The sequence below is a fragment of the Podarcis cretensis genome (genome assembly GCF_951804945.1).
Source record: "Podarcis cretensis genome assembly, chromosome: 7".
NCBI lineage: Eukaryota > Metazoa > Chordata > Lepidosauria > Squamata > Lacertidae > Podarcis > Podarcis cretensis.
Window position 1 is genome coordinate 86,077,531 of NC_137176.1, and position 23,850 is coordinate 86,101,380.

At 44.7% G+C, this 23,850-nt stretch overlaps 1 protein-coding gene across 1 annotated transcript in view; it reads right to left on the minus strand.

Annotated features, from left to right (window-relative positions):
* Window positions 1-23,850, minus strand: part of FAM135B (family with sequence similarity 135 member B) — a 162,504-nt gene that overhangs the window by 36,962 nt on the left and 101,692 nt on the right. Inside the window, exon 7 of the mRNA XM_079984151.1 lies at window positions 20,352-20,478. Within this exon, the coding sequence (XP_079840277.1) occupies window positions 20,352-20,478 (127 nt within the window). The remainder of the gene's footprint in view (window positions 1-20,351; window positions 20,479-23,850) is intronic.

A 23,850-nucleotide genomic window follows, 5' to 3' on the forward strand; every position in this document is an offset into this window, starting at 1 on the left:
GTAGAAGTCGGCAAATTTTGCTCTTAAAAATATGGCAACCCTATATAACCAGCCCTCGATAATTCAATAAGAACTATGACATAGATGCTTAGTGGCAGGGAGGAAATGGTCTGAATTTCCATGCTGGCTTGAATATGCAGCCCATGATTTGGCTGCTCATTTTGGGAGCTTTTTAAAAGGACCTTGATCAACTTGACCTTCAAAGAAACTTTCCCACAGTTCCACATATGATCAACAACACAGAGCTCTAACCAACATTCTCCATCCGCTAACACAAAGGTGCCTGTAAAAATACATAAATAAAAAGTGGCTTTTTAATGTTGCACAAAGCCCTTTCCGAGCCTGCAGAGGAGAGGGTGTTGCGGGCAGGACACTCCCACACTCGCGGGGGGGGCTTCCCTCGCCTCCGCGAGAACTGGGGAATCCCTGGGCGTGCCTGCAACCCAGCCCGCCAATCGGCGGGCGAGGGGAGGTGCGGCCTGGGCTACTTAAGGCCAGGCACGCCCAGGGACCGCCCTCTTTTCCCCCTCGCCCAGCAGCTGAGCGGCTTGGGCATGGGATTGGTGGCAGCGGGAAGGGCTGGTGTTGATTGGCTGTTGCTGCTGCAATTGAGCATGATTGGCGGCCTCTGCCTGCGAGGGGACAAACAATGTGTGTGATTGGCAGCGTAGCAGCGTAGGGCAGGCGGGTGACCGGATTTTGGCAATCACCTCTTTAAAAAGCTCAGCAACTCTGCCCCCCAAAAGCTATGGGCAATCCTTCCCCAAAAGCTCAGCAACTCTGGACAATCTCCCCCCATTTTCTTAATCTGGAATCCCCCAAAATGAGGGGCATCTTATACATGGGGGCGTGTTATACACGAAAAAATATGGTACTTTCATGTAACACTGCATCGCATACACCCCACGTAATTTTCCCACTTGTTTCCCCGGAACATGATGATTGTGGCAGGGACGTCTCCAAAGCAGCGTCAGTGCTTTCCGCTTAATTAGGAGTTCGGAACACTTTCTCCAGCGAGTAAACAAAATTGGTCTCTTCTCTATGTAAGTGGGGATCATCGCATCATGGCACAGCTTCATTATTTGACAGCTTCTGAAGCAGCAGATTAAAGGGAAGGAGGGAAGCAGGACTGTAATAATTGGTTCTCGCCAGAGCTCCCAGTACTGTATTGCTTTGCAAAAGGAGGCAAAATAATGAGTTTTCAATGGTGCTGAAGCCAAAGTTCTGGATAGGGATGGGGAAGGAAATTCAGTTTGCATTTAAAAGTGAACCTACTTCATTTACACCTCCTGAAACTATAGGAGAGGGGTCAGCAAACTTTCAGCCATGGGCCGGTCCACCGTCTCTCAGACCATGTGGGGGTCCGGACTATATTTTGAGGGGGGAAATATGAGCGAATTCCTATGCGCCGCAAATAACCCAAAGATGCATTTTAAATAAAAGCACACACTCTACTGATGTAAAAACACGCTGATTCCCGGAACATCCATGGGCCGGATTTAGAAGGCGATTGGGCCGGATCCGCCCCCCCCTGGCCTTAGGTTGCCTACCCCTGCTATAGGGGAACTGAAACACAGCCATGCTTTGGCATTCACATTTCTCGGCATTTGTAATGCAGTTCTCCAGCCAAAATGCATATACAGTGGTACCTTGTCTAGCATCTGCCTCATCGAGCGCCTGTTCCATTGAACGTCCACAACAAACCTGGAAGTACCAGAATGGGTTACTTCCAGCTTCGCCACTCGCACATGCACAGAATTGCATGCACAGACATGGCACTTTGTCCAGCATACTTTTTGGCCATCGGCCAAGGCTCCAGGACAGATCCCGGTTGCAAAACGAGATACTACTGTACTAGAGTAAGGTAACAACAACAACAACAATTTTATTATTTACAACAACAACAACAACAATAATTCTGGGCAGCTTAAAATGTGCATAGGCTAGGGAAAATAATACAATGCATCTCTGTATTCTGTTTTCACTAACATATGCATTTCTAGGCATGCTTTACCCCAGTATACACAATTCTGTACACATTACCTGGCTGGAGAACTGTCCTGCAAAATTCAGAGAAGTGCGAGTTTTCAAAGGATGTATTTTGGTTCAGGTATCATAGAATCATAGAATCATAGAATCATAGAATCATAGAGTTGGAAGAGACCACAAGGGCCATCGAGTCCAACCCCCTGCCAAGCAGGAAACACCATCAGAGCACTCCTGACATATGGTTGTCAAGCCTCTGCTTAAAGACCTCCAAAGAAGGAGACTCCACCACACTCCTTGGCAGCAAATTCCACTGTCAAACAGCTCTTACTGTCAGGAAGTTCTTCCTAATGTTTAGGTGGAATCTTTTTTCTTGTAGTTTGGATCCATTGCTCCGTGTCCGCTTCTCTAGAGCAGCAGAAAACAACCTTTCTCCCTCCTCTGTGTGACATCCTTTTATATATTTGAACATGGCTATCATATCACCCCTTAACCTCCTCTTCTCCAGGCTAAACATGCCCAGCTCCCTTAGCTGTTCCTCATAAGGCATTGTTTCCAGGCCTTTGACCATTTTGGTTGCCCTCCTCTGGACACGTTCCAGTTTCTCAGTGTCCTTCTTGAACTGTGGTGCCCAGAACTGGACACAGTACTCCAAGTGAGGTCTGACCAGAGCAGAATACAGAGTGCACCAATTTGGTGGGTTTGCCTTTAGGTGCAAACTGAATGGAATGCCTTTCCAATTCCAAGTCCTTCCACAATGGTGCTATGTCAGGGTGTAGCATTGTTCCAAAGCAGAGTTTCTCAAACTCGGGCCTCCAGCTGTTTTTAGACTACAGCTCCCATCATCCCTGACCATGGGTCCTGCTAGCTAGGGATGATGAGAGTTGTAGTCCAACCACAGCTGGAGACCCTTGTCCTAGAGGCATGGCTGGTGGGAAAAGGTCAAGGCCCAAACGGAGATTGTCAAGAAGATGGACACATTTCTGAAGATAATTCTGGAACTCATAGTCTCAGGAAGAACTGCAAGAAAGGATGTGCTACTGAACAGCTAGATCACGTGTGCCACTGCTTTTCCCATTTGGCCCAGTTGAGCCAATGGGGAGGCAGGGCAAGGTTGGTGCTGGCAAAGATCACAATATTAATCGTTTGATCACGCTCACTTAGAGTACTTGCAAAGAAAAAAGCCCTACAGTGGTACCTTGGTTCTCAAAAGCCTTGGTACTCAAATAACTTAGAACCCAAACACTTCAAAGGTAAGTATTCTGGTTTGCAAACTTTTTCCGGAAGCCGAACATGCTCCGTTTTGAGTGCCACACTTCTGTTTTGAGTGTCACGCTGAGGTCTGTCTGTTTTTGCTATTTGTTTTGCATTTTTGTTTGTGTGGCTCTTTTTGTTTTGTTTTTGTGACTGTGTGGAACCCAGTTCAGCTACTGATCGATTGTGTGACTGTAGTGCATTGTTTACTGCCTTCTTTTTATGGATCAATGGTCTCGCTAGAGAGTAAAATTCATGCTAAGTTGCTGTTTTAGGGGTTGTTTTTAAAAGTCTGGAACGGATTCATCCATTTTGTTTTTTGTGTTTTTTTTAAATAATTTTTTATTAATTTTCCAATTTTCAACAAACAAAACAAAACAACATACACATCAACAAACAAAAACAAACACACTGATATAGTTTCATAACCTCATTTTCATAAGCCTTCTTTCTTGGACTTCCCCATACCTCACCCTTTTTGCATCCTTGTTTTACAGTTTTTCAGCAACCCTTTACTCCAGTTAATTAAAACTTATTATCTTTCTCAATTTCATCTTAATTCAACCATCGTTTTCCGTTGCAATTCTGTATCTTGCTTTCCCTTGACATTTTAGCACTCATCAATATTATAACAGTTCTTAAGATAAACTTTGAACTTCTTCCAGTCTTCCTCCACCGTCTCTTTCTCTTGGTCACGGATTCTGCCAGTCATTTCTGCCAATCCCATAAAGTCAATCACTTTCGTCTGCCATTCTTCCAGTGTGGGGAGTTCTTGTGTCTTCCAATACTTTGCTAGAAGGATCCTTGCTGCTGTAGTGGCGTACATAAAAAAGTCCTATCCCTCCTTGACACCAATTGGCCGACCATGCCCAAGAGAAATGCCTCTGGTTTCTTGTGAAAGGTACATTTAAGTACCTTCTTAATTTCATTATAGATCATTTCCCAAAAGGCTGTAATCTTTGGGCAGGTCCACCAAAGGTGAAAGAAGGTACCTTCAGTCTCATTACATTTCCAGCATTTATTATTGGGCAGATGATAAATCTTCGCAAGCTTGACTGGGGTCATGTACCACCTATAAATCATTTTCATAATATTTTCTCTTAAGGCATTACATGCCGTGAATTTAATACCGGTGGTCCATAACTGTTCCCAGTCAGCAAACATAATGTCATGACCAATGTCCTGTGCCCATTTAATCATGGCTGATTTAACTGTCTCGTCTATTGTATTCCACTTCAGCAACAAATTATACATTCTTGATACATTCTTAGTATTGGGTTCTAACAATTCTGTTTCCAATTTCGATTTCTCCACCTGGAAGCCAATTTTCCTGTCCTGTTTAAAAGTTTCCATTAATTGATAGTAATGGAGCCAATCTCGTACCTTAGACTTTAATTTCTCAAAACTCTGTAGTTTAAATTCACCACTTTCTTGTTCTAAAATTTCAGAATATTTTGGCCATTTGGATTCTATATTAAGTTTCTTCACCTCCTTAGCCTCCATAGGTGATAACCACCTAGGAGTTTTATTTTCCAACAAATCCTTGTATCGAATCCAGACATTATATAGTGCTTTCCTAACAATATGGTTTTTAAAACCCTTGTGAACTTTAACCTTATCATACCATAAATATGCATGCCAGCCAAACCTGTTATCAAATCCTTCCAGGTCCAGAATGTCTGCATTCTCAAGAAGTAGCCAATCTTTCAACCAGCAGAAAGCTGCCGATTCATAGTACAGTCTTAAGTCCGGCAGGGCAAACCCCCCTCTTTCTTTTGCATCAGTAAGTATCTTAAATTTTATTCTGGGCTTTTTGCCCTGCCAGATAAATTTAGATATATCTTTCTGCCACTTCTTGAAACAATCTAGTTTATCCACAATTTGTAACGTCTGAAACAGAAATAACATTCTAGGCAATACATTCATTTTGATCACTGCGATTCGGCCTAACAAGGAAAGCTTCAAGTTCGACCATATTTCTAGATCTTTCTTTACCTCTGTCCAGCATTTATCATAATTGTCTTTAAATAAATTCACATTTTTAGATGTCATGTTAATCCCCAAATATTTTACTTTCTTTGCCACCATTAACCCAGTTTCATTTTGGAATCTCTCTCTTTCAACATTTGTTAAGTTTTTTTTCCAAAACTTTAGTTTTTTGTTTGTTCAACTTAAATCCTGCCACCTGACCAAAGAATTGAATTAACTCTAAAACTCTTTTTGTACTAGTGTCTGGCTCTTGTAAAGTCAATACTAGGTCATCTGCAAATGCCTTCAATTTGTAGTGTTTAGCTCCGACCTGAACTCCTTTTACCAGCTGGTCCCCCCTGATCATATTCAGCAAAACCTCCAGGACTGATATAAAAAGTAATGGGGATATTGGGCACCCCTGCCGTGTCCCTTTTTCTATAGAGAGTTCATCAGTAACCACGTTATTTACAATTAGCTTTGCCTTTTGTTCAGAATATATTGCACTTATACCATTTTCAAACCTTTGGCCTACCCCCATCCCATGGAGATTCTTCTTCATGAAGTTCCAAGAAATATTATCAAATGCTTTCTCCGCGTCCACAAAGATTAGGACTGCCTTCGTATTAATATTTACAGTTAGCAGTTCCATAATGTCAATTATGTTCCTTACATTATCTGATAAGTGTCTTCCTGGGAGAAAGCCTGCCTGGTCCTTATGAATCTCCTCCATTAACACCCTCTTCAGTCTTTTTGCTAAAATGTCAGCAAATATTTTGTAATCCACATTAAGTAATGATATAGGGCGGTAGTTCTTGATCTGGTTTTTTTCAGTATCAGTCTTTGGTATAAGTGTAATAAATGCTTCTTTCCACGATTCAGGTGCCTTTTTCCCCTCTAATATTTCGTTACGAACCTCCTTAAGCGGCTGTATTAGCCATTCTTTCAATGCTTTATAATATCTGGAGGTTAGTCCATCTGGTCCTGGAGATTTCCCTAATTGCATGTTTTGAATGGCACCCTCCATTTCTTGATCTGTTATTTTCTCATTTAAAATCAACATACTTTGTTGCGAAATTTTTTGTAGTCCATATTTCTTAAGAAAATCTTCTATGTCTCCTTCGTTTTCCGGCCCTTGTGCATATAATCTCCTGAAATAGCTCTGAAAGCAGTAGCTGATCTCATTTGGTTTAAAGATGTTCTTTCCGTCCACCTCCAGGCTTATGACTGTATTTAATTTCTGTCTCTTCTTCAATTGCCATGCTAGAAGTTTCCCACATTTGTCTACTGATTCAAATGTCCTCTGTCTCATTTGCTTAATTTTCCATTCTATCTCCTGGTTCATCAATTCCATATATTGCATCTGATAAAACTTAATTTCTCTCAGAATCTCATGAGACTTTGGTTTAGACCTCAGTTTCTTTTCTCCTTCTTTTATTTTTTCCAAAATCTTATCCTTCCTTTCAATTTGTTTCTTTCTCTTTAAAGAGTTCTGTTGTATCAGAAAACCTCGCATCACGGCCTTGCTTGCGTCCCAGATCACTCTTTTCTCAACATCTGTCCTCAGATTTATCTCAAAGTAGTCCTTCAAGGTTTTTTGGGCCTTTTTGTAAATCTCCACATCTCTGAATAGGGTGTCATTCATTCTCCATCTGAAGGATCCAGCTGTTGTTAGTTTCATTTCCATCTTCACTGCGTTATGGTCGGAGCATGTCTTTGGGCAGATTTCCACCTTTTTTATCCTTGGAGCCATTCCACTAGTAGTCCATATTTGATCTATTCTTGTCCATGTCATTTGTGCCTCTGAAAAGAATGTTCCCTCTCTCTCAAGAGGGTTTCTTGTTCTCCAGATATCAATCAGGTCCATGTTTTCAGTCATTTCAAAAAAGGTCTTAGGTAGTCTCCCGTCCTTAGAGACCACCTGTCTTTGTGCTTTATCCATATTTGTAGAGACCACGCCATTCATATCTCCTAATAAAATCACCTTGTAATCCAGATGATCCATTAATGTCTCATGCAATTTCTTGTAGAATTCTGCCTTCCCTTCATTTGGTGCGTAAATGCCAACTATCAGGAGTTTTTCTCCTTGGATTTGTATCTCAATTGCCAAAATTCTTCGATGTTCATCTTTAAAGATCAATTTTGGAGCCAATTTTTCCTTTTCATAAATCACCACTCCTCTTTTCTTAACTTTATCTGATGAAATAAATTCCTGTCCTAATCTTTTATTTATAAGTAATCTTCTATGTGCCCTTGTCACGTGGGTTTCTTGTAGACATATCAAATCCAATTGTTCTCTTTTCAAGATGTGAAAAACCTCACGCCTTTTTCTGGGAAGGTTCAGTCCATTACAGTTCCAGGTTAAAAATTGCAGAGACATTGTTAATTAGTTACCTCCAGCTGCTCCCTGCAGCTGTTCTTCTTCCGTTAGTGACTTCAGTCCAAATGTCAAATTTCCAAGGTCTGTGTCAGAGGTCGAGTCTAGCACTCCTTTCAGAAGGTCCTCCTCATTTCTGTCCAGGAATTGTTCTTTATCTTGCACTGTTCTTATTTTGACTTTCTTTCCTTTGAAGTTAAAGGACAGGCCTTGTGGAAATTCCCACCTAAAAGGTATGTTATTCTTCTTCAGCAGGTCAACCAGGTTCTTAAAGTGGGTTCTTACCTCCAGAATGTATTTTGGGATGTCCTTGTAAATTTGAACAGAAGCATTTCCAATCTGAAGGGTTCTCTGGTAATGCAAATTTAAAATTTTATCTCTTTCCTCTTTAGATCTCAGAGTTATCAGACAATCCCTTGGGATCTTCCTGCCTTGCCTTCTGCCCAATCTGAAGGCGGTTGTTATCTTAAATTCTTCTTCCTCTGAATTTACCTGCCAAAATTCTGATAATTCTTTTGTGAGAAAGTCCACCAGGTTGTCCCCTTCACTTTCAGGGACCAACCTAAGTCTCAAATTCTTCTCTTTCCTCTGCATCTCCCACAAAGACAAGGCCACCTCATGCTGGTCCAGCTTCTTACAGACTGGTATTAAACTTTCCTGTGTGGTTTCTGCAGTAAATTTAGCTTCTTCTGCAATTTTTCGAATTGTGGCGTTTTCTTGAACCAATTTATTTATGGTTTCTGTATTAGATGTAATGCTTTTGGTATTTAAGTCCAATTTTGTTGTAAGTTCTGTCAGTTGTTTGGTATTCTCCGTGCTTTGCTTAGGCAAATTTTCTAAAGATTCATTTATTTTTTATTTATTTTTTTTAAATGATATTTATTAAGATTTTCCATAAAATCTTTTTCCCAATAACATCTTTTCAGGACTTCCCCTCCCCTCCCCCTCCTGTATTCCAATTCTTACAAATAAACAAAAAAGAATTTCAACAAGTTCTTATCCCAAATTTAAACTTATTATCATTGACTCAATTTTAAAAATATTTTCCCATCCCCTAAAATTGACCTGTTCCCTTCCGCGAGTTCCCCCCTTTAATATGCAATACAGATTACAATAGAAGAAAAATAATAAAAAAAATAATTTTACACCCTTTGGATTCCAAATTTCCCTCCCCCCTTTCCCGGTTGCGTTCCCAATGTTCCTCGACGTCTGATATCTTCCTGGAGTTCCCACATCTCTCTAAACCATAGTCCTTTCCCAGTCAAATTTAGTTTCGAATGTCCAATCTTGGAAGGAGTCTGTCTCAAAAAAAAAAGGCCCATTTCTTCCATCCAGATTTTTATATCTAGGGGTGAAAGCTCCAATTTTATTCCTTTAAACCAGTCAAATCTGGATGTCCCAAATGTTCCCACTTCCAACTTTGTCCAGTTCTTATTATTTTTGTTGTTCTTGTTGATCTCACTCCTCCTTTTTTTTTTCTTTTTCCCTGCTCTCCTGCACAAATATTCCAATTCCAAAAGCTTCTAATTCCTCTGCAGAGGCTTGTTATTCAAGAACAAAACATTACGTCAAGTCCTTTTCATTCTTCAATAGATAAATCTATTGTCTCCTTTAGTGCGTAGACCTCTGTAGACAAAATAGTGTTCCATTTCTGCAGTTTCCCATGAGATAGAAAGTTCTGGTCAAATTCCACGCCAACAATACTTGGCTCCTCTAGGTGGATTGCAATAACTAAATTCCCTTCCAGATCACGTCCACCAGTCAAAATAACTTGTTATTCCTTGTTTGTAACAATTTGTATCCAATTTATAACAAATGTAACCGGCAAAGTCCTCGTAACAAAGATCTCTATTTTATTCTTCCGCTTTGACAGCTCTTTGACAGCTGTCAAAACCTCTATTTCTCTTCTCCCGGCGCTCTCACAAATCGCTCCCAGGGTTCCGGGGGGGGGGTTGCTTTTTAATTCAATTCCACCTTTCTCCTCCAGCTCAGTCTTATGATTTTCCCTCGCGAAGTTAATAACTTTGTCAAAATAGGGTTGCACTCGATCTTAGTTGTCAAATCCTTTGCTTTAACTCTTCTACAACAGGGGGGGGGCTGACTTCCTTTTTGCGCCTCCCCCGCTCACTCCGAATTTTTTTAAAAAAAATTTATCCCCCTTTTTAGTCCAGGTTCCGATTACTCACGGGTTATTCTTTTAAGTCCAGATTTTCAATAGAAGAAGTCAGCGCTCTCTGTCGAATGGCATGCGGCTTCGCTCGGCAGGGGAAGCGAAGGACTCAAAGCACCACCCCCCCGTCACCCGCTCCGCAGCCTTTAAAAAGGCTCCTTCGCGGGTCGGGGGGGCGCAAAAGGTGCCAGCCGAGTCACCATGTCCATGGGTTTCAGCGCCCATGGTTTTTGAGGGTCCCCGCGTCGCCGGTGCGGTAGGACCCAGCCCCTGCCGAGCAGGCTCCCTCCGGAGCTCGGAGGGAGTCCGCCATTCGGCGATGGCGCCAACCCGGAAGTCTAAAGATTCATTTATTTTGAGTAATGCTTGAGTCACTGAATCCATGAATGTGTTTATTCCTTTCTCCTGTCCAGCTGTGCCTGTTGGCAGATTCATCCATTTTGCATTACTTTCTATGGGAAAGGGCACTTGGTCTTGGAATGCTTTGGTTTTGGAACGGACTTCCTGAACGGATTAAGTTTGAGAACCAAGGTACCACTGTATTAGGAATAAGAACCGGGATATTTGTGCCTCCCTTAAATGCCAGCATTCAAGAAGGCAAAACAACAAACAGAAATGGAGGCAGATTTGCTCATCCCAAAGAGAGCATCCTGATGCTGTTCGGTCACATAACCTGTGCTGTGAATTCACACTCTGCAGCATCCATTGTTGGGTGAGACAGCGAGGTTAAAGCTACCTCCCTAGAGCCACAGATTCAGCTCAGGTGTCAATTCTTGCAAAGAGCTGCAACTCTCGGAAGACATTTTCACTTATCTTCCTGCAAAAGATCCGCAAGGGACAGAGCATTCTGTCAGGCTACGGAACAACGTCCACCCACTGTATCCACTCCAGAGACCCTATTGACATCTGGAGGAGAGCAGCGCTATGCAATCAAGCCAGCTGAGCAACATTTCAAGTCACACTGTTTTTCCATGGAAAAGGAGGGGAAATGAAAAGGATGGCTGCAGAAGATGAGTAAATGTGCAGAGGATGAGAAGAGTAAACTTATACAAAGTGTCAAGCAATCACCAGAAAGGAAATACCACCCTGTCACCTGATAGTGATCAATGACTCCAACCTTTCCAGCTTTATTTGCTTTACAGTCAATCTGACATTTCCTCACGGACGCCTTTATTGGTTTCTTTCAATCTAGAAGACAGCCGTGGCTTCCAGCCTCAACTCCAATGAATCACAAGCAATTGTGTGGGAAGGGATTGTCTCCGCCAATCTCCTGGTCTGCTGTCAGATGTGCCATCCCTTAAAATGCCCTGAATAGGATTACTGCACTGGTGATCAACTTCTGATCACGACAGGGTCAAGGTTCTTGTGCAAATTCACAAAGCTTGGAACAACTTTGGCACAAAGTACCTTAAGGACTTCCTGATTCCTTATGCCCCACCTAAGGTCTTCTGGTGGGGCACTGGCGGTGGTCCCACGAATGGCACTGAGGCTGGCCTTTACCAGGGGCCAAGCCTTTGGTGTGGTAGCCCCTGTCCTTTGGAACTCCTTGACACTAGAAGTGTAGCCTGGTGTCAGGGAGATGACAAGGAAAGCAAGTCGTTCGCAGATCAGAGAAAGACAGAGAAATACCGCTTAACTTACATTTAGGTCCTTGATTAAGGAAGCAGAACACATGGAGACTTCAAAGGTTCTTCCCTGTCTAGAAGAAGCAGTTGCCCAGACTGGCTTGTACCTCCTCCTTCACTCCCTATCCCTCCGTATTAAGACACTCCCTCTTGTGCTGGGCCCGGGGGTTAACCCGAGTCACACGGTCCAGGTCCTGTCCCAAATCCAAGGATTCCGTGAGGAGTCAGTCCAGCAGGGCCGAGGTAGGAAACCAGGCTAGGTCAGGCACAAGGTCATAGACAGGTTCCAGCAAGCAGCAATGTTGCTCCCGCAACCTGGGTCCAGCAGCCTTTTCTGATCCCCCGGTGACTCACCTCCTGATCCCCCGGTGACTCACCTCCCTGTCTCGCCCAAAGGCAAGCACTCCTCCTGTGAGTACTCAGGTCTCTCCTTCTCTCAGACCTCAGTCTCTGCAGCTCGGGAGATGTCGGTGGGTTACTAGACCCAGCCACCGCCTCAACCTCTCCTGACCCAACTCATAGTGGAGCAGCTGTACAAGATTGCCCAGCAGAGGGCAACGAGGTAATCCCCGCATCTGGAGCCAGGGCAGGCTCAGGCCCCTGACTCGACTCAGCTGGTGCTTGTTGCAGGGGAACCTGTGTAGACTGGGGCTCTTCAGAATCAGGCCCCAGACTCGGTTCAGATGCCGCCTGAGGCAGAGGATCCGGTGCGGACCGAGACTCCTCCAGTTCCGAGTCTCAGGCCATCACACCTCTGTCTACGGTGGGCCTCAAGGACCCTCTCTGTTTCTGCCTGGCTCTCTGTTCAAAAATATGCAACTTACACCTTGTTCTGGGAGGTTGTCTTGCAAGCTATCAGCAGAGAAGCTGTCAGAGTTGCTCTGTGGTAGAAAGGACAAGTCTGATTCCTGTCTCTGCTGGGGCAGCTGCCTCTTTCCTCCTCTTCATCATCCTTCAAGCTCCCAGCCTCCAGTACTTCCCAGCTCTTTCCCTCCCGTGTGTGTGTGTGTGTGTGACCGGCTTCCCACCACCAGAATCCAGGATCAAAATCTTCTCCTATGCTTTCTTTGAGATGTTCTTGGTATGGCAACTTCCACCTCTCCTCCTTAGCCAGTCCCTGACATCTGGCAGTCCTAGGTGGGTTGTACGCATGGTCTGGATTTGGATAGTGGTTGCAATCTACACTATGCTGCTTGGGAAACACAAGTAGAGGGAAATGTTTCTTCAAGCTCTTCTCCCCCCTTCTGCCTTTTGAACCAGCAATCACAAGTATTCCAAACTTTTGTTCGGCAAGTTGCTTTAAAAAGCAAACAGCTCTCATTTGCTGCAATTCACTGCTGTGCATCAAAGAACGTCTGGATAACTGGGGGAGATTAGCATAAATATCCCATTCTCTCCCTGATTTTTGCTTCCTTGCTCCTGCAGGCACCTCCTGTATTATTCATAGTTCACCCTCCAGCCTTGAAGCAATTTACAGGCAAGGACAATGAAATTTTATGAATCGTGGAGCAGTTTGCCATTATTTGTTAGGTCATTATGCTGTGCCAGAGACACTATGCCTCTGGATCCTGGGATTCGCAAATGTGAAGAGTACTGATGCACTCAGGTCCTGTTTGTGGGCTTCCAATAGGCTTGGGATGCGGGTGGCACTGTGGGTTAAACCACAGAGCCTAGGACTTGCCAATCAGAAGGTCGGTGGTTCAAATCCCCATGACGGGGTGAGCTCATGCTGCTCGGTCCCTGCTGCTGCCAACCTAGCAGTTCGAAAGCTTGTCAAAGTGCAAGTAGATAAATAGGTACCGCTCCAGCGAGAAGGTAAACGGCATTTCCGTGTGCTGCTCTAGTTCGCCAGAAGTGGCTTAGTCATGCTGGCCACATTACCCGGAAGCTGTACGCTGGCTCCCTCGGCCAATAGAGAGAGATGAGCGCCGCAATCCCAGAGTCGGCCACGACTAGACCTAATGGTCAGGAGTCCCTTTACCTTTATAGGCTTGGGAATAGGATGCTGAATGAGGTGGACCTTTGGCTTAACCCAGCTGGACTCCATATAATTCTATATAATTCTTACAGAAAGGATGGGGCCCTTTCATCCCCCATGAAAGCTATATAATAATGTCACTTAAACAATTCTTTATCATGTCTTGCGCCCAAACTTAGATTTGGGACATAGGATGGTGGCTGTTAGCATTTAGCTGTGGTTCCTGCACTGAACGAGGTAGGACTAGATGACAATTATACAATTCAATGATCAGCTTGTGTTAATGCTGATACAGGAAAGGGATTTCATAGGGTTAGTATTAGAGGCTTAAATATATATATATGTATATATATTGTGGAAATAAAGATATCGCAATGTCAACTGACTCTTCCTTCTCAGCCATTTGCAGTAATTATTAGGAATGAAAGCTAGACATCAAACTAGACATTAGCCCCTTTCAGTTTGCTGGGTTTTTTGTGCTAGTTTAATTCCTGTCTCAAACAATAACAATAGTACTTCCTTTTGCAATCATTTTAAAGTTCAGCCTTACTTCCACTCTCCTACAGTGACAATTTCCGCAAAGTTTTCAAGTGCAGGCCCAATGTATAGGACATTTTAGAAGTCCAGATTAAGCATTATGAGATATGGGGCATTGCAGTATTCTGGTCCCTCTTTTCCTGAAAGGGGTGCAAATGACAAATCAGTATGCAGAAGAAGCTGAAGTAAAGCAGGCTTCTGTGCGTTAAGATGGTGTAAATTTACACCAGGGTCAAATACCGTTCAGCAGTCAGCTGCTGCTCTAAGCCTAGCAGAAGGAAAACAAGCCTTTGAAACAGTCTTCTCTGTCAGGTTTCCAGGTCATGAGACTGAGCTAAATAGGATTAGAATCCAGCCTAAGTCCTCCATCTCTGATGCCATGCCCCCAGAATGACTCTTTTTGGGGATTTACCCCAACCTAGTCTCAGTTGGCACGCGGGTGGCGCTGTAGTCTAAACCACTGAGCCTCTTGGGCTTGCTGATCAGAAGGTTGGCGGTTCGAATACCAGCGACGGGGTGAGCTCTCATTGCTCGGTCCCAGCTCCTGCCAACCTAGCAATTTGAAAGCACACCAAAAAGTGCAAGTAGATAAATAGGTACCACTCCGGCGGGAAGGTAAACGGTATTTCCGTGCGCTGCTCTGGTTTCGTTGTTCCATTGTGCCAGAAGCGGCTTAGTCGTGCTGGCCACATGACCCGGAAAAACTGTCTGCAGACAAACGCTAGCTCCCTCAGCCTGTAAAGTGAGATGAGCGCCGCCACCCCAGAGTCGTCCGCAACTGGAGTTAACTGTCAGGGGTCCTTTACCTTTTTAAAGTCTCAGCTGGCAGAGCCAGAATGTGCAAATTATGCCAGCATATATTTGGCTAAACTGGGGTTGAGGGTTTAATGTCTGCTGAGCTGGGCACCAGTCATCTGAGCCAGAGATCTGCTGCATCCTAAATTGTTCTTCCTTAGAAATCTTGTCATAGGCCTGTCCCCCCAAATAATATTTATTTATTGGTAAATCACTGCCATCATCAACTTCCGCCTGTGGAAAGTGACTTGCCAATCTAACCTTTCCTTTTTTGTTAACCATAGAGATTGGTATGCAAAATGGTCTGACTCACTTTGCCACCTTCAGAAGCTGCGGGGATAAATCAAGCTCACAAATGCAAACTCTGTGGGCCTATTTGATTGAAATTACAATCCTGCTAAGATAAATGGCCAAGTCAGCTTCATCTCTCTTGAAGTGCAAGTGCCTAGCCTATACTTTGTGGGGATAAAAATGCTCAAATCCCCCTCCAAAGATTCCCCTTTGTCATTTGAAAAGGGGAAGGAAGGACCACCTAAAGCCATTTCCTCGTTTTTTTAAAAGCCTCCGCGTGAATTAGAAGTATCCTGATGGGCAGTAAGCCAGAAAAGCAGAAAGCACACACTCAAAATTAAAATGAAATAATAAAACCTGTGTCCGGCATGTCACTTTGCAAGAGCTAGGGAAATTGGACTGGTACAACCTTCTGCTCCTGACATTTAATTATTCTGCACAGCGAGAAGTCAGGAGCGCTGAACAAAGAACCTTTGACGCCTTGTCAAAAACAGCAGCGTGCCAAGCTCCCTTGTGCAGAATCAAAGCAGGGGAAGCAAGGAGGAGGAGGATTGATTGAAACCCGTCTCCATTCGCAAATGAAGACAGCAGCGAGGACTTTCTCCTTCTCAGATATCAAGCTGGTCAAATCACTAGAGACATTTGTACCAGCATCCGGGAATCAGCTGGACAGCTGGGAGAAAAAACTTCAGAGGACATTTATCAGTGGCGAAAGAGTGCCATCTGTTTTGTGCAGTGTGAAAGGGCACTTCCTCTCAAATGTGGAAGAGATTGTGCAGCGAAGACAAGCAAGTTCCACTTGAGACAAGTCTTTGGGGCTACACACTTACTCCTGCATTGCATGAAGCTGAGCTAAATGACTCAGTATCCTTTCCAACGCTATGCGGAAGTTGATGTTTCTATGATTTACACAGGGCATTTCCTTGATCTCTCAGCCCATGTCCCATCTTACTTTCTGTGTTGTTTGTATGGAATGTTTTTTAATGCCCCCCCCCTTATGTAGTTTGTTTTTTTATTATTATTATTTTGCGTGCATGCACATGTTTTTAACCATCAACATCGGGTTCTTCTGAGATCTCTGTATTTCCCTCTCTGGCAGGTATGGAAACTTGAATAAAATATTGAGGGGGAGGGGTAAGCCCTGCCCTACATAATCAATCACATGACATGGTCCACACACACTATTTGAATGGCAACTTGGGTGGGGGCTCCCTCTCAAATATTTTATGGGGGGGGAGATGGGACCTCGGACCCTTGGCTCCTATGCTGTCTGGTATCCTACCCGGGTGCCATTGCTTGGTTCTGCTGTTACAATTTTAACCCAACCTCCCATTCCCATCAGCTTCTGCAGCTCAGCTGTGGCTGAAATTCCAGCCATGGGCGTTCCAGAAACTGGTGGCTGGTTGTTGTCAGAAGAGGCTGGTGTGAGTGTGTGTGTGTGTGTGTGTGTGTTGGGGCAGTCCGGACCCCCACCAGCAAATTTGGAGCTAGGGGTGCCAACTTAAACAAAATCCTTATGTAGTTTGTTAAGGATTCTGGGACTTGTAGGTACCCTTAAAAAACCCCAAAACTTCATCTCCCAGGATTATTTAGGGGAAGCCATGACTTTAAAAGTGGTATAAGTAGGCTTTAAATGTAGAGATGGATGAGATGAGTGTGGGGTGTGAAACACAGAGCAGTCAAATACAACATTCCCAGAGTGGACATGTTTAGACATGAAGAGGGACATTTGTCCAGCCAGTAGATAAGCTTCCTGTTTCCTCCTATGCTGGGACAAACTTCCTCTACATGGGACCAGAGGTGGGCATGACTTTACCTGTGCAGGTAACAAAAGCACAGGAGTGGCCACCACATCTCTCTCTTCTCCATTTTGCTTTCGTCGAAGAAGCATCAGCCTGAGATGCCCTCTTGGCTTCCAGCCAAGAAAGGACAAAGGAACTATCTCTTTATGGGATAGATTCTAGGTGTATATATTTTGTAACTTAAGTCTGCCTTCAGGGATCCTTTTGTGAACTGAATGAAACTGTGAGTAAACTATTTTATACTTTTATACAAGACTGTGTTGTGTCTATCTTTTTAGGAGGGAATAAAAGGGGAATTACCAGGAAACTTATTTCAGAGGCTTAAACAAGCCTGGCAAAAATGTTAAGTTTAAAAAGGGGAATGTTACTCTGCTAAATTGTAGAACTTGTTAACACAAGTTGGGAAGGATATAATTAAACAATATATCCTCTCCTGCCTCCCTGAACATTCCCACAATGAGAACAATTCGGCACTCAAAATTCTACAAGGGAATGTGGAGAAGGAGAATGTCTGAAATGTTCCAACTGTGTCATTGTTCCTTACCTGGCCAGGGGATGTTCTTCATCGTGGCAAGCCATAGGCTCTTCCTACACAGTATGAGGCAGATCATTCATGCTGTCCAATAATAATGTCAAAAATATGCTCTGATCGGAAATAGATGGCCTAAATATGAATCTAAGCAACAGCCAAAGCACACGTCTAAGACAAAGTGCCCGCAGAATGTTCTACAGATAAATTGAAGCTTCTTCAAGCACATTACCCTCAACTGACCCAAAACACAACAGAGGGTGTTAAAATAAACAGCTTTGTGATGCAGAATGAGCAATGCATCTCAGGCTTCCCACACACCATAGATTTAAAGCACAGTTAAATTACACCCCTCCAAAGGACCTGTAGTTTGTTAGGGGGGCTCTGTGAGGAATAAGCTACATTTCCCATTATTCTAAAAAAAGAGAGGATGGGAATGTACTTCAGAATTTTAGGTGGTAATAATGGAAAATATGTCGCAGGCAATCGTATGGCAAGACGAGCAGTTTAGGATTATTTGTTTGATTGTTTATTAAATATCTATACCGACCTTCATCCGAGGATCACCGGGTGACTTACAATATAATGGATGCTGCAGGTTCTCTGGCTCAACCAACTGATTCCCAGCTCGGACATGCTCAGCTGGCGTTAAGTCCTCAACACCAATGCAGCTGAATATACCAGGGTGAATTTCTCATCCCAGCTCAGTTGGGCTCAGTTGAATGTGGCTGTAACTCCCCCAAAAGGAGTGTTCTGGGGAAGTGGAAGGGGAGGGAGCAGAGAGGGGGAACTTAGGCTGGATCCTGATCCCATTCAGCTTGGTTGTGTGGCTTTGCAAGCCCATGTTTGTTTGTTTGTTGTTGTTTTAAAAATACGTATAAAATTTTGTATGCATCATACAGAGAAGTGTGCAATCTGAGGGTGGTGTCCAGTGCTCGCCCTACTCAGCGCAGACCCAATGGAATTAATGAATATGATTAAATTCGGTCAATTAATTTTGTTGGGTCTATTTTGAGTAGAACTTAGTTGGCGACGACCCCAAGTGTTCATTGATTTCCAACCCACATATGATTTCCAACCCATGGACTTCTCTTCCACATTGACTCTCTCTGCATTGTTATCTCCAAAGTCAGCAAACTGCATTTAGCACCACTTTTTCCTAAGCTCATAAAATGGGGAAAGAAAAGCAGCAATAAACATTAACCAAGCAAGCTATCTACTGTTGATAAACAAGCTCATTATCTCAATTATCTCTGTAATCGACACGGTCTCAGCAAGCTGAAAAGCAAAACAGATCATCGCTGGAGCGCGCTTGAAAGGAAATCAAACGAATAAGCAATGGAAACTGGGGGAAATCAAAATTGATCTGGCGTAGCCGACCTGTTCGTCAGCTATGTTTGAAGCAACAGGAAGACCAAGCAAGTTGCAGGACCTCTGCGTGAAGAAGGCACAGAAATGCTACGACGAAGACAAGATGGAACCGCGCAACACCTACTTTGCCTCTGTTTTCACACAAAAGGAAAGCAGTGCCCAATCTGGTGATAACAGACTACAGCAGGGGCCACCAAAGTTTCTGTGGCTTGGGCCAGTTCACGGTCCCACAGACACCGCAATGGGCCGGAGTGCGCGCGCATGCATGCATGCGCAAACACTATTTCTGGTGCTCCTTCTGGTGTGGAGGAGGCATGCACAGCTTCCCATTGGCTGCAGGAGCTTCCTGCAGCCAATGGGAAGCCGGCCAGTGTCACGGAAGGTGGTCCCTGCTCTGCTCTGCACCAGTTTAACGTGGCACACGGGAGCCGACCAAGCAGGTGGCGGGGGTCCCCAAGCGGGCACCGAGGGTCCATGGGCCAGTTAAACAACCCCCATGGGCCGCTTGTGGCCCATGGGCCTTAGGTTGCAGACCGCTTGACTAAAGGATGCAAGGAGGGAGCTGCAGCCAAGACACGAAAAGACGCAATAAGGGAACACCTAACTGGGAGTTGAACCTCTGGATCCCTTCCAATTCTACAATTCTGGTATTCCACATTCATATTTGGAGGAAATTTTCCACCCAAGAATGCTGTCACTGTTCAAAATAGCACCACTGTTCCGATGATACAGGAAGAGTATTTTGCTTCACAAAACACTGCCTTTTCCCTTGCTAGTCAGTACTAAAGGCAAGGTAAGTAAAACATCTGCATGCTCTGTTTCTTCTACTAGCCTTTTGGGATTTGAGCAACCAGCATCTCAGATCTGCTCCTCTGTAGATGGTTTCAGTGCAGCCAGTGTGGTATAGTGGTTAAGAGTGATGGACTTGTAACCTGGTGAACTGGGTTTGCTTCCCCGCTCCTCCACATGCAGCTGCTGGATGACCTTGGGCCAGTCACACTTCTCTGAAGTCCCTCAGCCTCACTCACCTCACAGAGTGTTTGTTGTGGGGGAGGAAGGGAAAGGAAAATGTTAGCCGCTTTGAGACTCCTTCGGGTGGTGATAAAGCGGGATATCAAATCCAAACTCCTCCTCCTCCTCCTCCTCCTCCTCCTCCTCCTCTTCTTCTTCTTCTTCTTCTAGGTTAAGGGATGAGCACTTTGTATAACAGGCGGGATCGGCAACACCACCCCAACAGAGTAGGAGTTTAAGAAGCATGACTGTGAATATATTAATACCCCTGTTGTTTCCTCAAGTAACATTTGGCATCACCGGTCTTTTTTTGACAAAATGGTTACAAGGGAAAGATTTTGTAAACAGTTTTCTGCCTTAGAAGGCCAGTTTCCTCTTCCGTAACCTCAATGTTGCCCGTATAGAATTCAGCAGAGAAGAAAGGGTTGTGGGCAAGTCTAGAAGCAGTTGGCTCTGCCTCTACCTGCAGATATTCTCCTTGCTTTCTGCGCTTCCATTCCCAGTGGGCAAAAGTCACCACAGATTTTATCGGTGGGAGTAGGGATAATATAAACTCACCTCTCTCTTATCAGCCTGGTGATCCTGCCTAAGGAAGGCCCATCTCCATGCCTTAAAACTGTGCATCTAATATCACCACAAACAATAACCGTGCCCTACCTCAGAAGCAACAGGTTTGCAGTAACCGGCTCCAAACACCAGGTTTTCCAGTGACATCCCTGTAAGATCTGGTCCTGTTTCCAAGCTGTTTTTACCAAGCCACGAGCCCTTCCCTGGACGGGCAAAGCTAAACAAAGAAGAAAAAATGGAATACCTGTTTCTATATGGAACAACAATATTACACATTTCAAAGTTTTCTCGCCTATCCTTTCCTCTCTGCACTAAAAATACATTTTAAAAAAATATCCCTGTGTTGCTATTTTAAAACGACAGTTCTTGGAGAGTTGGGAGACATAGCAAAGGTTCACCTCGGTCTGTGGTGCTCTGGGAAGCCTTCAGGCATTTTCAAAGCTTGTTAAAAATTCTCCGCTAACAGGATCAGTAGCAGCAAACAAGTTTTCCAGGAATAGGTAAGCTTTTCTTCTCTCTTTGTCATCAACAGCATATGGCAATTGTTAAGCATTTTAAAGGAGTTCAGAAAGAAGCAAAGAGATTACTGTTCTCCCTCTTCGCTCAGGGTAAGACAAGAGACAGTGGTTACAAATTAGTGGGGGGGGGAGGCTAGATTTAGATCAAGTATTAAGAACAACAAGTCTGTGTGTGAGCAGGCAAGAGACAACAAGGAAACGTTAGATCAGAGGCAGGCAGATTTGAGGCTTGCAGGGTCCGCTTTAATTTTTTTTATTTTTTACCAGCCCTACCAATAGACAGGATGAGGCTGCTGCCTCAGGCAGTGTGTGTTGAGGATAGGGACCAGCAGCCAGGAGTGTGTTACATGGTCCCTAAGCTAGCCTGCTCCTCTTTGTGGAGGATGATTCTTACATGATTAGTGTGGAAGTAGGAGTTAGCCCTGTCAAGGTTCTGTGCACGGAAGGGAGGGGACACCTTTGCCTTAGGCTACAAAATGTCTTGAGCTGGACCTCAGAAGAACCTCCCATGTGCACTGACCTGGACCCTGCAGTCATCATCTAAGGTCCTTCTTTGTGGGTCTCCTCCATGAGAGGTCCATAGGGTGGCAAAATGCTTGGAAAAGCCACATCCAAGAACTAGACTTAAATAAGATGGGGTTGCTATATGTCTGGAATTTCCTGGACATGTCCAGGATATAACCAGGGAAAATAGTGTCCAGGATTTTGAGGTTGATTGCTTAAAAAAAATAAAAATCAACTACTTTTGAATTTTACTTCTAGAAATATGGCAACCCTAAAATAGGACAGAGTGCTGTCCATTTCCCAGTCTGGATAGTGCCATCACCACATAAAGGTAAAGGGACCCCTGACAATTAGGTCCAGTCGTAGCCGACTCTGGGGTTGTGATGCTCATCTCGCTTTATTGGCTGAGGGAGCCAGCATACAGCTTCCAGGTCACGTGGCCAGCATGACTAAGCCGCTTCTGGTGAACCAGAGCAGTGCACGGAAACGCCGTTTACCTTCCCGCCGGAGCGGTACTTATTTATAATAATAATAATAATAATAATAATAATAATAATAATAATAATAAATTTTATTTCTATCCCGCCCTCCCCAGCCGAAGCCGGGCTCAGGGCGGCTAACAATAATCAAATAATCAAACAATCAGATAGTCACACATTCAAAATATTTCATTATAAAAATCAATTAAAATCAAATTAATGGCAACCGATAAAGCAAGATTCTGTGCAGGTTGCCAGAGGAGGGAGTCAGGCTGCGCCCTGACCAAAGGCCTGGTGGAACAACTCTGTCTTGCAGGCCCTGCGGAAAGATGTCAGGTCCCGCAGGGCCCTAGTCTCTTGTGACAGAGCGTTCCACCAGATTGGAGCCGCAGCCGAGAAGGCCCTGGCTCTAGTTGAGGCCAGCCTAACCTCTCTGAGGCCTGGGACCTTGAGGATGTTATTATTTGCAGACCGTAGGTTTCTCTGTGGGGCATACCAGGAGAGGCGGTCCCGTAGGTACGAGGGTCCTAGGCCGTATAGGGCTTTAAAGGTTAAAACCAGCACCTTAAACCTGATCCTGTACTCCACCGGGAGCCAGTGCAGCTGGTATAGTACTGGATGAATGTGATCTCGCAGCGAAGACCCCATAAGGAGTCTTGCCGCGGCATTCTGCACCCGCTGGAGTTTCTGGGTCAGTCTCAAGGGCAGCCCCACGTAGAGCGAGTTACAATAATCCAGTCTGGAGGTGACCGTCGCATGGATCACAGTGGCTAGGTCAGGGCGAGAGAGATAAGGGGCCAACTGCTTAGCTTGGCGGAGATGAAAAAATGCCGCCTTTGTTATAGCTGTAATCTGCGCCTCCATAGAGAGGGAGGTATCGAAGATTACACCCAAACTCTTAACAGACGGTGCTGGCACTAATTGCACCCCCGCAAGAGATGGGAGTTGTTCCCTCAATCCCATATCGTCCCGCCCCAGCCAGAGGACCTCTGTCTTCGAAGGATTTAACTTCAACCGGCTCCCACGTAACCATCCAGCCACAGCTTCCAGACATCTCGCCAGTGTGTCTGGGGCCGAGTCAGGATGGCCATCCATCAACAGATAGAGTTGGGTGTCATCAGCATACTGATGGCAGCCCAGCCCAAAACTCCGGACAAGCTGGGCGAGGGGGCGCATAAAGATGTTAAAAAGCATCGGGGAGAGAATCGCACCCTGAGGCACTCCACACACCAAGGAGTGGCGCGATGACAATTCCCCCCCAAGCGCCACCCTCTGTCCCCGACCAGAGAGAAACGAGCGCAGCCATTGAAGGACTGTGCCCTGGATCCCCACGTCGGCAAGGCGGTGGTCCAGGAGTTCGTGATCGACCATGTCGAAGGCTGTTGACAGATCTAGAAGAATCAGCAGCCCCAACCCGCCTCGATCCAGCTGTCTGCGGAGATCATCTACTTGCACTGGTGTGCTTTCGAACTGCTAGGTTGGCAGGAGCAGGGACCGAACAACAGGAGCTCACCCCATCGCGGGGATTCGAACCGCCAACCTTCTGATCGGCAAGTCCTAGGCTCTGTGGTTTAACCCACAGTGCCACCCGCATCCCAGCCATGACCACATAGCTGATTATAAAAGGCAAACCTTGGTCAGCAACTGTGGTTAGATTACCGCAACACATTATACATACGGCTGCTTATACGCAGGGTATACAAATTTAATAAATAATAATAACTCTGCCAAGTTTCTGTATTTTTAGTTGTTCTGTTGCTGGCATTGTTTTTTATTTTATGTATACATTTTTTAGAAAAGCAAATGAGATGAAATATACTCGGAGTTGAGTGTTGATTTCATGCCCTTTATTTCAGCTCATGGTAAACAGTGAGTGAGTGCCTTCCCCCAAAACCTCTGGCTATATATATACATTATTTACACAATGGGTCCCACGTGATTGGCTGATTCAGTTCCCCTCCTGGAGCCTGATTGGACTGTTCCTGCAGGCCAATCAGGTTGCTGATTCACTTCCTCCTGGAGCCGGATTGGGCTTTTCCTTCTAGGTTCCTACCTGCCTATTGTTCTAGGATCCAAGCTCAGTACATA